At 36.0% G+C, this 17222-nt stretch overlaps 2 protein-coding genes and 1 long non-coding RNA gene across 5 annotated transcripts; 2 read left to right on the forward strand and 1 right to left on the reverse strand.

The window, feature by feature from the left end:
* The first annotated feature begins 1834 nt into the window (after positions 1-1834).
* Positions 1835-6835, forward strand: LOC139817486 (apoptosis-inducing factor 3). Of its 3 annotated transcripts, none has more exons than XM_071785622.1 (7): positions 1835-2307; positions 4479-4771; positions 4849-5185; positions 5281-5631; positions 5710-5915; positions 6005-6221; positions 6357-6835. In XM_071785622.1, the coding sequence occupies exons 1-7, from the start codon at positions 2238-2240 to the stop codon at positions 6620-6622; spliced, it is 1740 nt and encodes a 579-aa protein (XP_071641723.1). In that variant the 5' UTR covers positions 1835-2237; the 3' UTR covers positions 6623-6835. The 3 variants fall into 3 exon arrangements, with proteins under 3 accessions (XP_071641723.1, XP_071641722.1, XP_071641721.1); XM_071785621.1 differs by lacking the exon at positions 1835-2307 and adding an exon at positions 2982-3079; XM_071785620.1 differs by lacking the exon at positions 1835-2307 and adding an exon at positions 3212-3952.
* Positions 6825-7513, reverse strand: LOC139817487 (large ribosomal subunit protein mL63). Its single transcript, XM_071785623.1, has 2 exons — positions 7312-7513; positions 6825-7177 (listed from the first exon to the last, which is right to left on the reverse strand). The coding sequence occupies exons 1-2, from the start codon at positions 7368-7370 to the stop codon at positions 6913-6915; spliced, it is 324 nt and encodes a 107-aa protein (XP_071641724.1). The 5' UTR covers positions 7371-7513; the 3' UTR covers positions 6825-6912.
* Positions 7514-10211: 2698 nt separating this feature from the next.
* Positions 10212-14879, forward strand: LOC139817489 (uncharacterized). The gene is made up of 4 exons (XR_011733242.1): positions 10212-10921; positions 11092-11213; positions 12249-12422; positions 12513-14879. It is a non-coding gene; the product is annotated as an uncharacterized lncRNA (long non-coding RNA).
* The last annotated feature ends 2343 nt before the right edge of the window (positions 14880-17222 follow it).

Genomic DNA, 17222 nt, shown 5'->3' on the forward strand with positions numbered 1-17222 from the left:
GGCGCAAGAAACCTACGACCCCGCGCGTATGCATTTCGTTTTGATGTGCGATCTCGGAGCGAGGTGCGGCCGCGGAACGAACGCTTTTAATTTTCGTCGCGGTTCGGGGATCCGTGACCGATTTTTTCCGATTCGCGCCGATTTCGATCGCGCCGAAGTCGGTTTTGTTAGACAAAAGGCTGCAGAACCCGAAGTGCACAGAAGCCAATCTTATTTCTATTTACGCACGTGGTATCGAGTCTTCGTTATTCTGCATGAATTAACAATTCAGATAGTAGCCAAGGAAAAAAAACACCTAAACTGAAACTTGGTCTGGAAGAACGTGCTTAAAACTTATCTCATCTCGCGGGATACTGGCGGACGATCGCAGCTTCTTAACTATTATTAAAAATATAAGATTATGTGCACATGGCGTGTCTTAGCGCATTGCATTTCGGCGCGAGCAACTTCGCGTGTTAAAACGTCATGTAACGTTAGTTTTAATCTTCACTCGATGGCATTCATTTTACGACCTAGTAGTTTTCGTGCAAATTGTAAAAAAAAAAAAAACTGAAATAAATATATAATTTATCTCTTGAAAAAATATGTGTATGTAGTGTGTACCGTTTCACATCCCGTTTTTTTCCTCAATATTCAATCCCCACGCTCTCATTACTGAATTCATTTATTCCTATTATTCACTTACTTTGTATTCGTTTTTGCGCCATTAATCTTTCGCGCGAGATGGAAAGAGCTTGGGGAATACAATAAAATCAGAGTCTAATAAAGAGATGATTTTCCTTGAAATAAATGCAGGGAAAACTGCGAAGCGGAGATTTTCGTGCGGAAAAGTCGGAAACAAATCTTTTAATAAGAGATATAAATATAAAAATAAGTTTCTAACTCTCGCTTCATCCACGTCAAACACGATATCTTTAATCTTATTCCTATTTTTACTCCCATTTCCATTCTTTTTGTTCTTATCCTTACTTAAGAATGTTCATACAATTATCGCTCGCAAAAAATGTGTTCGTTGTGTGTATGTGTGTGTAAATGTGTGTACGAGTCCGCGGTATGTGAGCTCGGGTCCGTGGGTTAACTAAGCCCAAACGACTGTCGACTGTGCGGAATAGCGGAATCAGTCATCCTCGCGGCACCAAGAAACCGCGCGAGAAACTGAATTCTCACGACATCCAACGAGCTTGAACATAATTGCCGAACGCCGACGTTGCGGAGCTGAATCGCGGTCGGCAACAGAAATTATTCTACATCCTTCATATTACCGTCCGTGCCTGTTTCCGACCCTGTTCCGCGAAATTTCCACAGAGGACGGTAGCGCACGGTAAACACTTGTTGTGCAAATTCCAAATTCGTTATGATGAATGATGATCAAGCCATGATATCGCGATATCTCGACTCTCGACGCTCCGTCTTTTAACTTTGAATTATCGATAAAACTGACGGACGTGCAACAATGGCCACGATACAACAATGCGCTTTAGCTCCTTTAGAGGCGATAGAAATAATTCAAATTACTCTATGCTTTTTTTCCAGCAAACACCAAGTAACACACAACTTACATGCAACTTACAATTTTTTATACATATTGCATTTACATTTTTGAGTAGGAAATTGCGAGTTGCATGTGTTACTTGGTGTTTGCTGGGTTTTCTCTGAAACGTCGAACCGAACTCCTCCGAAAAAGGAGAGAAACGGTCTATAATTAGCAAGAGGCATTGAGCGCCTCTTCGAAACCAATTCGTAGAACGTTCGCATTGCGCCTGCGGATTCGACTTCCCCACATTATACAAGTCCAGCCACGAACGGGAGTATATAAGTACTCGTCGCTCTTTCTCCTCCGACAATAAGTATGTCGTAACTCGCGTGACTGGAATGAGTCACGGTAATCTTATCGTCTAACCGCGGTTCCTTGGAACCTAATGGAATTTCGAGATCGCCGTTTCGCTGCACGAGAGAGTTCCGATTTTCCAATCGCGAGACCGGCGGAGGGGCGGTGGCGAACCGGGCGCGAGAAGCGTATCTCGCGCAATGTGTGAAAGTCTTCGAGTGCGAATCTAACTATCGCGAATGTCCCAAGGTCGCGTAATACGCCCGCACGATTGTAGATCACGAGGGGATATCTACGCGCACGGTACATTCTCGTGGTCGATCCGTAAGAAAACATAGGCGCGCAGCCTTTTTTTCCTCGGCTCTCAGTCTCGTCGACACTCGATCGACAGTTCGCACACGGCTGCAGCATGGGCGCGGGCAATTGCAGAGCCTTCCGGAGAAGCGCCGACTCGTGTCAGGACATCTCCGCCGCAACAGGTGTGTACCACGCCAAGAGGAAAACTGGAACTAGAGAAAAGTGCGAGAACCACGCAAAATTCGTGTGAAATCTGAAACAAAGCTGTTTTCTATTTTTTTTTACACATCGTGCTATTTTGATATTGTGTTAAAAATTCTCCTAATCGCAAATTAATTCGGAACGACACGCGCGATCAAAGACTGCTCTCGTACGCGTGTATCTTCTTCTTCGCTTCTTTCGTTTTTTTCTTTATTTTCTTGTTCCTTTATTTCTTCCTCTAATTCTTATTCTTCTCTATCTTCTCCTTATTTCTTCTTTCCTTTTCTCTTTATTTTCCTTTCTTTGCTTTTTCTTCTTTCTTTATTTCTTCTTTTGCTCTTTATTCTTCTTTTTTCTTCTATTTCTTCTTTCCTTTTCTCTTTACTCTCCTTTCTTCCTTTTTTCTTTTTCTTCTTTTTTTCTCTCTTCTTCTTTTCTTTCATCTTTCATCGCGCACAGTGATCGATTAATTTTGAGATTTGAGATTTTAATTTGTTCGCGCTTTTTTCGCGAGAGGCGAATCACATCAGCTATATTACGCCGATGAAGCGTTTGACTGGCGGTTTAAGAAACATTCGTTCTGCTTTGTGCTATGTAGCACGAGGACGGACGCACCGATCGAATAGTGCCGGCACGTTCTTTCTTACTTTCTCAGTGCCTTGCGAGGATCGATGCGGTGTGTCAGGACACTCGCGCTGCTCGGACGGAGGTGGGCCGCCTTGACGAACATATCGTTCTCGCGCCTTTTCCAGGGTACGTCCTCGTGACGCTTAATAAGGCAAATGTCTTACAAATGTAAGACACACAGATACGGGTCACCTCTGCGCGGGCAATACCTCCACCGGTGTGTGTTGCAACAAACGTAAACAATTAAGTGACGCATAGAAATGTATGCTCCTTTCTTTGTAGAGGTTATACCGGAACAGATTGTATGTCGCATTTCCGCGAACGCGGACCTTGTAATTGAAGTCACGTTTACTTTCTGACATCACAGCTTTTAAAAGTAACAGGATATGACTTATGACTATCGACAGAAAAATTCGCGAGAGCGAAAACTCGTGTCGCGCTTTAACAAGTAAACATAGCAATCGATACGTGGGCGAACAGAGAGTAAATCAATATTGATATTTCTCAGATATTACTAATATAGTAATTTTTGCGAATTCAACGTTTCGCCTTCGTGCTAATTAGACTGGAAGTGACTCTTCCGCTTTTATTTTCTTCTCCGCATCGATATTCATCGCACTTTCATTCGTACGTGACTTGGAGTGTCAAACGCGACGCAACGAATATCCATGTCACGTGCGCGACGCACGAGTCGCGCCGATGCGCCGCAATAACGCCGACGCCGGGGATTATCCCCTCGACGGGACTTTTACGGTCGTCGTCTCGCTGCAACTACCTCGGGCAAAAGTTATCATTATTCGTTAAGTCATCACTGATAACCGGTGCGACTGCCGATCCACGTACGAGATAACGTCAGCCGGGATTCACGTCCGCGCTCCCCTCCGGCGAGATTTCCTTGTATGCTGCGTTACGTAATCGATGCGAGTTGTTTGTTGTACGCGTCGTTAACGAGGATTCTCGTCTCGTTATGGAGACACTTGATGAGACGATTGATCGGAGGTACTCAATGGGTACCGCTGTCATGCAAGCTCGCAAATCAGCTTGTCATGAGTATTCTATTGTTTACTGGCTGCTATAGAGACGTAAAGAAAGAATAGAGTAAAATTATCTATTGCGTGCGTTAGATTAGACGTATGCACACACATACACATAATAGTATTGTCAATTTATCACATTCACATATTCACTTTTGTGTTTCCACGTTTATATCTATGCATGCCAAGATAGGTTCAGAATTATGATTAGATTGCGATTTTAGAGTTATAGTGGTTCACTCTTTTGTAATTTCTTAAAGATATCCGTTTCCATCATGTTGAATAAAATTAATGAGGATTACAGTGAATACAATAAAGCTGAGAATATCTCGCACGAATATAATAAATTGCCATGTTGTTGTACTTGTGAGTCACCTGTTGCTGCGCACCTTTAAGAATAGTCTATAATAAGCTCTTAATACACGTCTGTAATAAGCTACAGATAATTATTATAAATAGTTAAATCGTAAATCGTCTTGCATATTTCTCAGGCTCTTCGGAACAACATGACTATGTCGAGGGTGTGGTGTGCAAGCAGGAAGATATCAACGAAAATGAGATGCAGCAGCTATCGCTTGGAGAGGACGGGGGAAAAATTTTGTTGGTGAAACAAAAGGGAGAATTGTACGCGATTGGTACCAAATGCACGCATTACGGTGCTCTGCTACATACCGGCGCGTTAGCAGAAGGACGGGTGAGATGTCCGTGGCACGGCGCGTGTTTTAACATCAAAACTGGGGACATTGAAGATTATCCAGGCTTGGATTCTCTACCATGCTACAAGGTAATTTACGAACTTATCAAGATTCCCTCCTACATATTTGTTTAACATGTTATTTTTATGTATACTGCTTTTAACAGGTGCGCGTGGACGAAGCCGGTCTTGTTCACGTAAGAGCCAAACGTAAGGACCTGGATATTAACAAACGCACGAAGGATATGGCTGCACGTGACCCTGAAAATACGAAAACGGTCGTAATAGTTGGCGGTGGACCGTCGGGTGCGACTTGTGCGGAGAGTCTGCGACAGGAAGGCTTTACAGGACGCATCGTTATGGTGTGCAGAGAGAACGCGGTACCCTACGATCGAATAAAAGTGTCCAAAGTGTTGGATTTCGATGTCCAGAAGGCGGCGTTACGGCCTGCCTCGTTTTACAACGATCACAAGATCGAAACGAAACTTGGAGTAGAAGCGATAGGTACAAGAAATAAGCATCTCGTTCAACATATATTTAAGCCGCGTTACCTATATTTTACATTACATTTTCGTGCTACATTTTTGACTCTGTTACAGGTCTAGATACGACTCAGAATATTGTCAAATTGAGTAATAACGAGAACTTGAAGTACGATTATCTATTTTCTTGCACAGGCAGTAAACCGAGGATGCCAAATGTTCCTGGAGCGAATTTATCGAATATTTTTGTTCTACGAGATTATACTGATTCGCAAGGTGTATATGCGCTTCTGTCTCCCGAGAAACATGTAGTTGTCCTAGGATTAGGCTTTATCGGCATGGAAGCCGCGGCTTATTGTATCGGCAAATGCGCGTCTGTCACGGTAATAGGACGCGATACCGTGCCACTTAGAACGATATTCGGCGCGGACATCGGTAGCAGAATTAAAAAAGAGCACGAGGCAAAAGGTATTGTATAAAGTTACACTTGTATGAATTAGGATATTGGTATGCATTAGCATTAGTAATAATAATCAATGTTCCCAGGTGTGAAATTCATTTTCCAGAACAATATCAAGCAATTTATTCCAAAGGAAGGTGAAGAAAGTGTTGTGGCTAAGGTCGAACTTACAGACGGCCAGATTCTACCAGCGGATATAGCTATTGTTGGAATAGGATCCACTTTTTATACCGACTGGCTGAAAGAATCTTCTGTTCAAATGAGGGACGATGGTGCTATACCAGTAAATAAGGTATAACATTCGGACACGGTACTAATTATGTACAGTTCTAATTATGTATCATTCTTCATTTTATTAATTGGATGTTAATCGAATTCTAGCATTTAAGAACGAGTGTGGAAAATGTATATGCTGGAGGTGACATAGCTTATGCACCGATATATGGATCCGACGACACGTTAGCTGCGATAGGTCATTATTCTTTAGCTCATTATCACGGCAAAATTGCGGCTCTAAACATATGCGGTAAAGAAACTTCTTTGAAGACTGTGCCATTCTTCTGGACGAACTTACTGGGTAGAAATTACAGATATGCAGGTAAATTTGCACATAATATATTTATTGTACTTTTGAAATACTCTGCACAACACAGTATTTCAAAAGTATAATAAATTATGCATTTCGGAAAGATTTAACAATTCAATTAAACAATCTTTATCGCTTTATTTTCAGGCCACGGAAACCCTACTAGCATAAAGATTCATGGCTCACTGGACAAACTGGAATTCTTCGCTTACTATCTTAAAGATGGCAAAGTAATAGGAATTAGTAGTGTTAATGCTGATCCAGTTGCAGCAGATTTTGCAAATATGCTGTACGAGGGAAAGATACTAACAGAAGAGGAGATTAATACAGATCCGTTTGGTTGGATGAAAAATAAGCCAAAGGATGTCTCAACCCGGTTTCAAGAAAGCATTCTTATTGACGCGCAAGCTTGAGTCAATTTATACAAACGAAATAATTTAATGATTTAGAACAATTATGTCACAGTATTAGTCGCAACTTTTACTTTGTACATTCTCAATGTACCTTATTAGACGTAACTTGTGTAATATATTTCATGATACTGTTCTTATGTTAAGAAATACTTTATGTAGTATATTCGGCATTGTGCACAAAAAGAAAAGAGAAAATTAAATGTCATTGTTGAATTTGTTGCTTATTTTATTTAATTTACAAAAACCTAAAGTGATCTACAAAACGTAATTACACATGTCTGTAGGAAGCCTTAGTCCCACGCTTCTGTGACTCTCATATGGCACAGACGTTCGGCGATCGTGATCTCTTTCTGGAATTTTGCGTCCCTTTCACCATATATCTTCTTTAAAAAGTTGTCCTTCCTGTCTCCAATCAGATCCTTCATGTGGCCGCTAGACTGTTCAACCGTGAGATAGGGATGCCGTAGAATCAACATATTCTGCTCTTCCCTCTCGAAGTCTTGCTTCATCTTAAGCAAATCATGCATAGATGGTTTCTTAACTTTTCGGTATTTCCTGCGTGAAGCAAAGTTTTACAGAGTTACACGTGACGAATTCCATGTGATGAAAAGGAAGTAATGTAAAATCGTGGTTTTTAACCCGATAATTAAATATGATTAGACTTTCTGAAAGAAAAGAAAAGCACTCACCCTCTATATCTATATGGTATTCTGCAAACGTAGCCTAACAGGGTCAACCCAAGCCGCATTGTAAATCAGATATTATACCGAAAAAATTGTTAATGCACAAATATTTATAAATCTTGATGTTATCCGAAAACGTACGGTTATTCCTAGCTTTCACAGCCACAGCATGCTTTTTGGTTAGGATTATTGTGTTATCACTGCTGCCCTCTCACGTCGGAGAGACGGACACGTCCACGTTTTGATGTTTTTCGTTTGATACATTACGTGACAATACATTACCGATAAAGCAGTGACTTATCTGACTTACTTTAATGAAAAAAATAAGGAATAAAATAAAGGAATAAGGCATGTTGCATCTCACTTTAATGTACGTGTACTGAAGTGAGATGCGACATTCCCTTATTCCTTAATCCTTATTCCTTTATTTTATTCCTTATTTTATTTCTTACTTTATAACATCTGCTGTCAGCTGTTAGTATCACTGAGCATTCACGTGTAAAACATAATTAATGATTTACATTTACGTGTATATAATGTAAATTATGCTTAACACGTCATCTATGTTGATAATGAAGAATTGAAGATTTATATTTCATCGGAATTTTATATTTTTATCACTTTATCAGATTATATGTATAAACCTGGCATGCTTGTTTTAGCCGAATTTCCTACACGGTACATCTTTCCTCTCATCCTTTTCACGTTGAAGAGAAAAAGAAAAAAGATGAATTGTGCAAGAAGTTTAGCTAAAACTATATAACAGACCTTATACTTGATCATATTTCACATTTTATCAGAAAAATCGGAAATTTACATAATGAATTTTTATAATGCACAATTGAGCATTTGCTCAAATTTGCGCAAATTAATAGTATAAATTCTATAGCAAGGACACGGAGTTGTTGGATAATTCCCATTTTGACGTTCTCCAGGAGTCAGCAAAATTTAAAACACTTAGGCTGCGTTCCAAACCACGCTCTTAACGCTCGAGCGTCGTTCTATCTTTGTTACTTACAGAAAGTTGACCAAGGACAGAGCACGCTCTTTGCGCTAAGAGTGGTTCTGGAACGCAGCCTTAGATTATAAACACAAGGTCTTGATCACTGTTTGTTATTATTCTTTGCTCTTTATTTCACTTGATGTATTCCGGCGATCATTAGTCCTATGTCAGTCTGACACGAGACATCACATATAAAAGAAGCTCTCAGTTGTGATCGTCGGAATCATCTCTTGTTTTTTTATTAATTTTGACCACGTAAGTAAGTTTCCACCATAAGTTATTTTTGTCTATATCGCAGATTATGACTTTGATTTTACCAAAATGCATAGTATTCTATACAGTAGGCACAAAGTATATGAGGACTTATTTTTGCCGTCACCGATTACAATTCTTTGGAGATTAATTTTAAATTTGGGGATTCCATTTTTCGCCCTTTCCATCTTTTCACTGACAAAATTTGTCACAACATTTAATCGAATTTTTACTCCATTTTATTGTAACTCACATCATGCCGTTTAAAATTACTGATTATTATACTTACGCAATTAAGTCTGACATTAATCATAGCTATTTTATCTAACTGTTCTAACATAATAATTCGTTCGATTTCGTTTCATCTTAAGTATTTTGCCAGATTATTATAAAATGATATATTGGTCAATATATTGATTTATTTTATTACTGTTTTGACATCCTCTCAATTTTATGTATTTTATAACATAATTTGATCAAATTTATTCTTTTACGCTTCGAGGAAGACTAATTATAAGTAATAACAAATTCGATTGTATGCTCAGAGTGCGCACTGATGCACATTGAAGCCGTACACAAATTAATGTAAAGTGTATGTTTAATATAAACGGGTTAAATAACAAAATGCTCAATAAACTCAATAACAAAAACAATTAAAAAATTTGTCAACAGAAACGTTTCAAGTTAACATTTCAAGTTGCTCGGCCGCAGCGAGCGGTATAATGGACAGAGACTATCATATAGTCATTCTCTGTACCGAAAGGGTTAAGAATAATATTTATAAGCACACATTATTTAGATCAAACATGGACTCTCCATTATCTCTAATAATAGTGAACATCGATATGCACGATCTTAAGGAATAAGTTTTGAACCTCTTAATGTATACGATTACCGATTTATAAACGTTACGCAGATGACGTCACATTAGCAGCGCGAACGATCGCGCTGCTAATAAAAAATAACTGAGTTAGTATAATAGATAAATTTAACAATTATCGTGAACAGCTGCAATTCACTGTAAAATATGAGGAGAATCGTTAAGTTTTTTGGACCTCATGTTAATTGTCAGGGACAACAAATATGTCACAAATTAGTTTCACAAGGAAACATTTTCGGGCAGAATTTTATCCTTCCTGTCTAACCGTTCCTTACGTGGGGCCAACTTGGTACTAGATTAAAAGAACACAAAAATAATATAAAACTGGATCAAAGCATTCAGTGTTGTGCAAGCACATTCTGCACTTTAATCATACATTTGATAGTAACAATTATTCAAGAATTTTGGGTTCCAAACTTTATTGTCAAAAAAGACTAATGTCTGAAGTGTTACATGTATAAAGTAACAAATCGATGGAATTAATTCTAACAAAGATACAGAGTTATTAGATGAATTCTATTTTGACGTCCTCAAGGACTTAACTAAGACAGTTGGATTATAAACACGAAGGTCTAGATCACTGTTTGTTATTATTCTTTGTTTTCTATATTACTTGATACACCGGCGATCCTTTGTTCCTATGTTAGTCTCACACAGAACATCGCACGTAGAGGAAGCTCTCGATTAACTGTCGGAATTATTTCTCTTGTTTTATTCATCCTGGCCACTTATGTAAGAGTCCGTCATAAATTATTTTCATCTTAATATCGCATTGACAAATTACGATTTCAATTTTATGTACAATATTCTATATAGTAGGCATTATCAACAAGTGGGGATTTATTTTTGCCATCACCGCGCGTTTACAATTCTTCGGAGATTAATTTTAAATTTGTGGACGTTAGTTTTCGTTCTTTCCAATGACGAAAATAGTCACAACGTTTTATTGACCCTTGACTGAATTTTATTGTAACATGTTTCATATCGTTTAATTCTCGATTATTATATTTACGCAATTAAGTCCGATATTAATCACAGCTAATTTTATTTAACGTAATCGTTTTGACGTAATGTGTTCGATTGTGATACGTGTATGTATTATAGACTCTTGTAACGGCTGAGGCCGCACGGCCCGATCACGCGTGGGCATCGTACACGAATTGTCGAACCGGGGGGAGAACGCCGAATCCGCGGTATCCGAGACTGCAGCGAACAGTCGCTCGAACAACGCCAACTCATATAGATCGATTGCTCTGAGTTCATCCAGTACTAACGCTTACTTGTCGTATTTATTCACATATTATATATTAAAACGTGGAGTGCGTCCGAGAAGGATTGAAATTCGAAGCGCATAAACTATACAACGATTATTCTAATTTGACAAGTGCCCTCCGTTCGTCGTACGCGCGACCGGTACGCATCGCGCTCAACGTTGTACTCCTATCATTATAATAAAATTCTTGTTACCAGCATTTCGCATTGTACGTTCAATGGTACAACATTACGTTTATGTATTTTATTAGATTATTATAAAAGTACTATGTTAATATCAATATATTTTATTATTTTATTATTATTAAGGGGTTATCAAAAATTCATACTTCGTCCAAAATATCGGAAATTAATATTTTGTTTGCAATTTCATTTTCAGTACTGTTGTCACCTTGGGCACGATTTTGAGGATTATCAGGGACAGAACATCGCACGTAGAGGAAGCTCTCGGTTGCCCGTCGGAATCATCTCTCTTTTATTTTATTAATCTTGACCACTTAAGTAAGTTTCAACCATAAATTGTTTTCATCTTAATATCACATTGATAGATTATGATTTTGATTTTATACCGTGTATAGTATTATATACAGTAGGTATTTATTTTTGCCGTCACCGATTACAATTCTTTGGAGATCAATTTTAATTTGGGAACTTTGTTTCTCGCCGCTTCTTAATGACGAAATTTATCACAACATTTTATTGATTTTTTATTGCATTTCATTGTAACGTCTTATATAATGCCGTTTAAAATTATTGATTATTATTATACGCAATTAAGGCCGACATTAATCATAGCTATTTTATCTAACTGTTTTGACGTACCTAATGCGTTCGATTATTATTTCATCTTGTGTATTTTACCAGATTATTATAAAATTACTACTCAATATTGATTTATTTTATTAATGTTTTGACATCTTAATTTTATGTATTTTATGATATAATTTAATCAAATTTATTGTTTTGCGTTTCGAGGAAGATTAATTATAAGTAATAACGAAGTCGAATTCGATTATATGTTCTGCACAGTGCGCACTGATGCACATTACAGCCATTATACACAAATTAACATAAAGTGTATGTTCATTATAAACGGGTTAAATAACGAAATGCTCAATATTCTTTATTGTGCTACTTAGTAAAATATGTATTGTCTTTTATCAGTTAGGGTATTTGTATTTTACTTTGAAGATTAGAGGTTAAATCAATATACAACGGCCGTAATATTCATCAGTGCGCAATGAGTATATCCAATCGAATTTGGTATCAGTCAAAACCTAAAACTATTTGTGTTTATATTATTATATTAAAATTGTTTTTCGTTGGTTTAAACTAGCATCCTTTGTCTTGTTCGAAAGTTGGCCGTACGATTTTTACATTTAGCTTTGCTTTTATCGAACGTAGAGTTTTTTATTTATTGTATATTTAACATGTCACCTATGTAAATAATGAATAATCTACGGAGGGGATCATGAAAAATTCATACGTTGTCAGAAGTATCGGAAATTTATATTTTGTTTGCTATTTTATTTTCAGTACTATTATCACCTTGGACACAATTTTTAGGATATGAGGAAAAATTACCAATGGTCTTAAATATTTCGATTTTATACATATAAAAAAAAAGAAATATATATATATGTATATACTGTGTATATTGCAACCGCGTGAACTATAAGCAATACCGCTTATTTTGCCTACGTGAAAAAGGTTCATATAAACATATAATAAAAATCATATACACATGCAGTCTGTCCAGTCTGTATAGTGTGACTAATTTTTTTAAATTTTTCTCTACAGCGCCGTCTCTTGATAAATTAACAGAATCTCATTGACATTCGTTGAGCAAATACTATGGATAATAAAACGCAACAAAGAGCCAATATTAAATTTTGTGCCAAACTGAAAATACCAGTTGTCGAAACGAACGAAATGTTAAAGAAGGTGTATAGTCAGGATTGTTTTCAGCGTACAAATATTTATAGATATTATAATCAATTTCGTGATAAAGGTAGAGAGAATATCTCAGACGGTAATTCAATACCACGAAAATTAATTAGTCGTTCCGAAAAAGAGAAAATGGTGCTTGAAATCATTCGGTCGGACCCCTATGTATCCACAACACTCATCAACCTCACTGACATATCTGAAAGATCTTTTTACAAAATTCTAAAAGATTTAGGCAAATGTAAGGTTAATAACCGCTTTGTACCGAGCACGCTGAGAGACGATCAAAAAGACGCCAGAGAAAAGCACTGCAAAGACATGCTAAAAGCAGCTAATACTGATCCAAATTTTATGAAAAATATCGTAACTTGTGGCAAAACATGGTTTTTCCAATATGAGCCACTCCCAAAGCAACAGAACCGAAAAGGGACAAAATCAAAAAATGTGCGCATGCAGAAGGGCCCAATCAAGACATTGCTCACCGTCTTCTTTGACTCAAAAGGAATCGTCCACAAGGAATTTATGCCGGAAGATCAAACGGCAGACGCTGCTTATTATTTAAAAGTTCTGAATCGCTTGTGGCGCAAGATTTCTGAAATTCCTGAATACCAAGAGCAAGGGTCTTGGTTTCTTTTACACGATTATGCACCGGAACACAAATCTAAGATTGTGTGCGATTTCTTGGCCACAAATCACATCACAACGCTCGAACATCCCCCGCATTCGCCTGATTTGACTCCATATGACTTTTGGTTGTTCCCAAAACTCAAATCGGCGATAAAAGGAAAGCGATACAATAATATTCCCGACATGGAACAGGCTTTGACCGTGGCTTTAGAGACGATTAAGAAAAAAGAGTACAAAAACTGTTTCGAAAAGCTTTTTAATCAACGCTTACAGCGTTGTATTGACTCGGAAGGAATGCATATTAAATTAAAAAAATAATTAACTTCTTGTAATTTTTTCGGTACCAGTCGCACTAAAGCTTGAACAGCAACTGTGTACAATTCATGTAGACGTAATCTTTAAATTGAATTACGACGTAACGGAATTTACGACAATCGGAATTGTTTAATTATATCTTAAATTTCTGTTGTGTTTTCTATAAAAAAACCGATTAATTATTCCGATCGGAATTCATTTTGAAAAGTTCTATCATATACGTGGCAAGGTATATATATTTGATACCGATCTTCAACTGATATCAAAGAATTATTATTAATCATTTATATAGATATTTTAAAACTAAATAGTTTCTCTTAAGTCCCGATTTCCCGCACAAACGTAAAGGGTTTTTTTCCGAACTGAAAGACGCAGGATTTTATATCCGTAACCGAGATAGCCACATCTGTCAAAAACAGATTTTGAAAGTATCCGCTGCATATTTTGTCGACAGAATGTCAACAGAAATATAAAAAAATTAATATAATGTATATAATGGCAGATTGATTGCAGAAATTGAGTTTCATAATAATGTTTTATTTAAATAATGTATTTCATTCAATTATTTAAATAATGTATTTTATTTCAGCGAATAATTTTCTATTGAGTTTTCGTAAATCACAAAATTTGCTGTCAAATTATATCGACAAACTCTGTTGACAAAACATTAGTTTAATGCGGACACCAGATAATACCAGCGGCCTAATTCTCGAAAAATATCGCATACGATTGATACGATACATATGTTATGAATATCACACATTCGCATCCAATAACATACTTGCAAAGTGTGATTTTCTAATGATATTTATAAAATATTGTATATGTGATATTTTTCGAGAATCAGGTGTCCCAGATCTGTTGCAATATCTGAGCAAATCTGTTGCCAATCTGTCGTCATACTGCGGGTATTGCTTACTTCGAGTCTACTTTTTATTTATATTTATTCGGAAAAAATGGAATTTATTTACTTGTGCGCCGCCATTGCACAACATATGTATATATTAAAAACATTTTTAAACGATGCTTTTAACAATTTTTGTATCAATTTGTAATTTACATTAAGCAGTAAACAAGCATTAATATAGCCTATGAACAGATGTTAATTATAAAATAAGAGATATATATCTTCTCATATTTCCAAAGAATTATATATTTACGACGATTTAGGAACAAGTTTCTTCGAGAAAAATATTATAGATATAGTATATAGATAGGTTTATTATACTGATTGTCTCAATAAATGTTAAAAAATAAAAGAATCAAAGAAAAAATATGTCTATATGTATATTAATCACGTCTAGGCAAGTATTTTAAAACAAATAATTATTTGTTCTAATGATATTTCCCTCCAAAAATGTAAGGATTAAATTTCTTTGAAAAAGAACTGCAGCTGATGCATTATAGATTTTACATCCATAGCAGATGCTGGACAATATATAAACGTTGACCATATTTGCGCACGGATTAATACACGTTATAATAACAATAACATAAAAGTATCTTTCAAATTCCTGTAAATCTTAAAGTAAAATATTTAGTAGATGAGTATGTATATTTTTATCAGATTATCGAAAACCTGCATGCTTGTTTTAACCGAATTTCTTACACGGTTCATCTTTCCTCTCATCCTTTTCACGTTGAAGAGAAAAATAAAGAAGATGAATTGTGCAAGAAGTTTAGCTAAAACTAACAGACCTAGCTTATACTTGATCATATTTCACATTTTATCAGAAAAATCGGAAATTTATATAATGAATTTTTATAATGCACAATTGAGCATTTGCTCAAATTTGCGCAAATTAATAGTATAAATTCTATAGCAAGGACACGGAGTTGTTGGATAATTCCCATTTTGACGTTCTCCAGGAGTCAGCAAAATTTAAAACACTTAGGCTGCGTTCCAAACCACGCTCTTAACGCTCGAGCGTCGTTCTATCTTTGTTACTTACAGAAAGTTGAGCAAGGACAGAGCACGCTCTTTGCGCTAAGAGCGTGGTTTTGGAACACAGCCTTAGATTATAAACACAAGGTCTTGATCACTGTTTGTTATTATTCTTTGCTCTTTATTTCACTTGATGTATTCCGGCAATCATTAGTCCTATGTCAGTCTGACACGAGACATCACATATAAAAGAAGCTCTCAGTTGTGATCGTCGGAATCATCTCTTGTTTTTTTATTAATCTTGACCACTTAAGTAAGTTTCCACCATAAATTATTTTTGTCTATATCGCAGATTATGACTTTGATTTTACCAAAATGCATAGTATTCTATACAGTAGGCACAAAGTATATAAGGACTTATTTTTGCGGTCACCGATTACAATTCTTCGGAGATCAATTTTAAATTTGGGGACTCCATTTTTCGCGCTTTCCATCTTTTTACTGACGAAATTTGTCACAACATTTTATTGATTTTTTACTGCATTTTATTGTAAAACTTACATCATGCCGTTTTAAATTATTGATTATTATACTTACGCAATTAAGTCTGACATTAATCATAGCTATTTTATCTAACTGTTTTAACATAATAATGCATTCGATTATTATTTCATCTTACGTATTTTACCAGATTATTATAAAATTACTAGTCAATATTGATTTATTTTTATTACCGTTTTGACACTTTCTCAATTTTATGTAATTTATGACATAATTTGATTAAATTAATTCTTTTGCGTTTCGAGGAAGACTAATTATAATAAGTAATAACGAATTCGATTGTACGCTCTGCACTGTGCGCACTGATGCACATTGAAGCCGTCGTACACAAATTAACATAAAGTGTATGTTTAATATAAACAGGTTAAATAACGAAATGCTCAATATTCTTTATTGTGCTATTTAGTAAAATATGTATTGAGTACTTTATCAGTCAGGGTATTTGTATTTTACTTTAAAGATTAGAGGTTAAATCAATGTACATAAAACGGCCGTAGGCTGCATTCCGATATTCACTGTCAGTAGTGCAAATCTATATTTTACGTCACGTATACTATAGATTTTCAATACTGAAAGTTGCTGACAGTGAATATCGAAATGCAGCCGTAATATCCATCGGTGCGCAATGAGTACATCCAATCGAATTCGGTATAAGTCAAAACGTAAGCTATTTGTGTTTATATTATTATAATAAAATTGTTTCTTGTTGGTTTAAACTAGCATCCTTTGTCTTGCTCGAAAGTTGGCCGTTCGATTTTTACATTTAGCTTTGCTTTTATCAAACGTAGAATTTTTTATTTAGTGTATATTTAACGTGTCACCTATGTAAATAATGAATAATCTACGGAGGGAATCATGAAAAATTTATACGTTGTCAGAAGTATCGGAAATTTATATTTTGTTTGCTATTTTATTTTCAGTACTATTATCAGATTATTACTTTGGACACAATTTTTAGGATATGAGAAAAAATTAACAATGGTCTTAAATATTTCGATTTTATACACATGAAAAAAGAAGAAAAAAATATATATAAATACATACGTGTGTATATTGCAACCGTGAACTATAAGCAATACTGATTATTTTGCCTACGTGAAAAAGGTTCGTATAAACATAATATAAATCATATACACAGTCTGTCCAGTCTGTGGTATGACTAATTTTTAATAATT

The sequence above is a fragment of the Temnothorax longispinosus genome, chromosome 8 (genome assembly GCF_030848805.1).
Source record: "Temnothorax longispinosus isolate EJ_2023e chromosome 8, Tlon_JGU_v1, whole genome shotgun sequence".
Taxonomy (NCBI): Eukaryota; Metazoa; Arthropoda; class Insecta; order Hymenoptera; family Formicidae; genus Temnothorax; species Temnothorax longispinosus.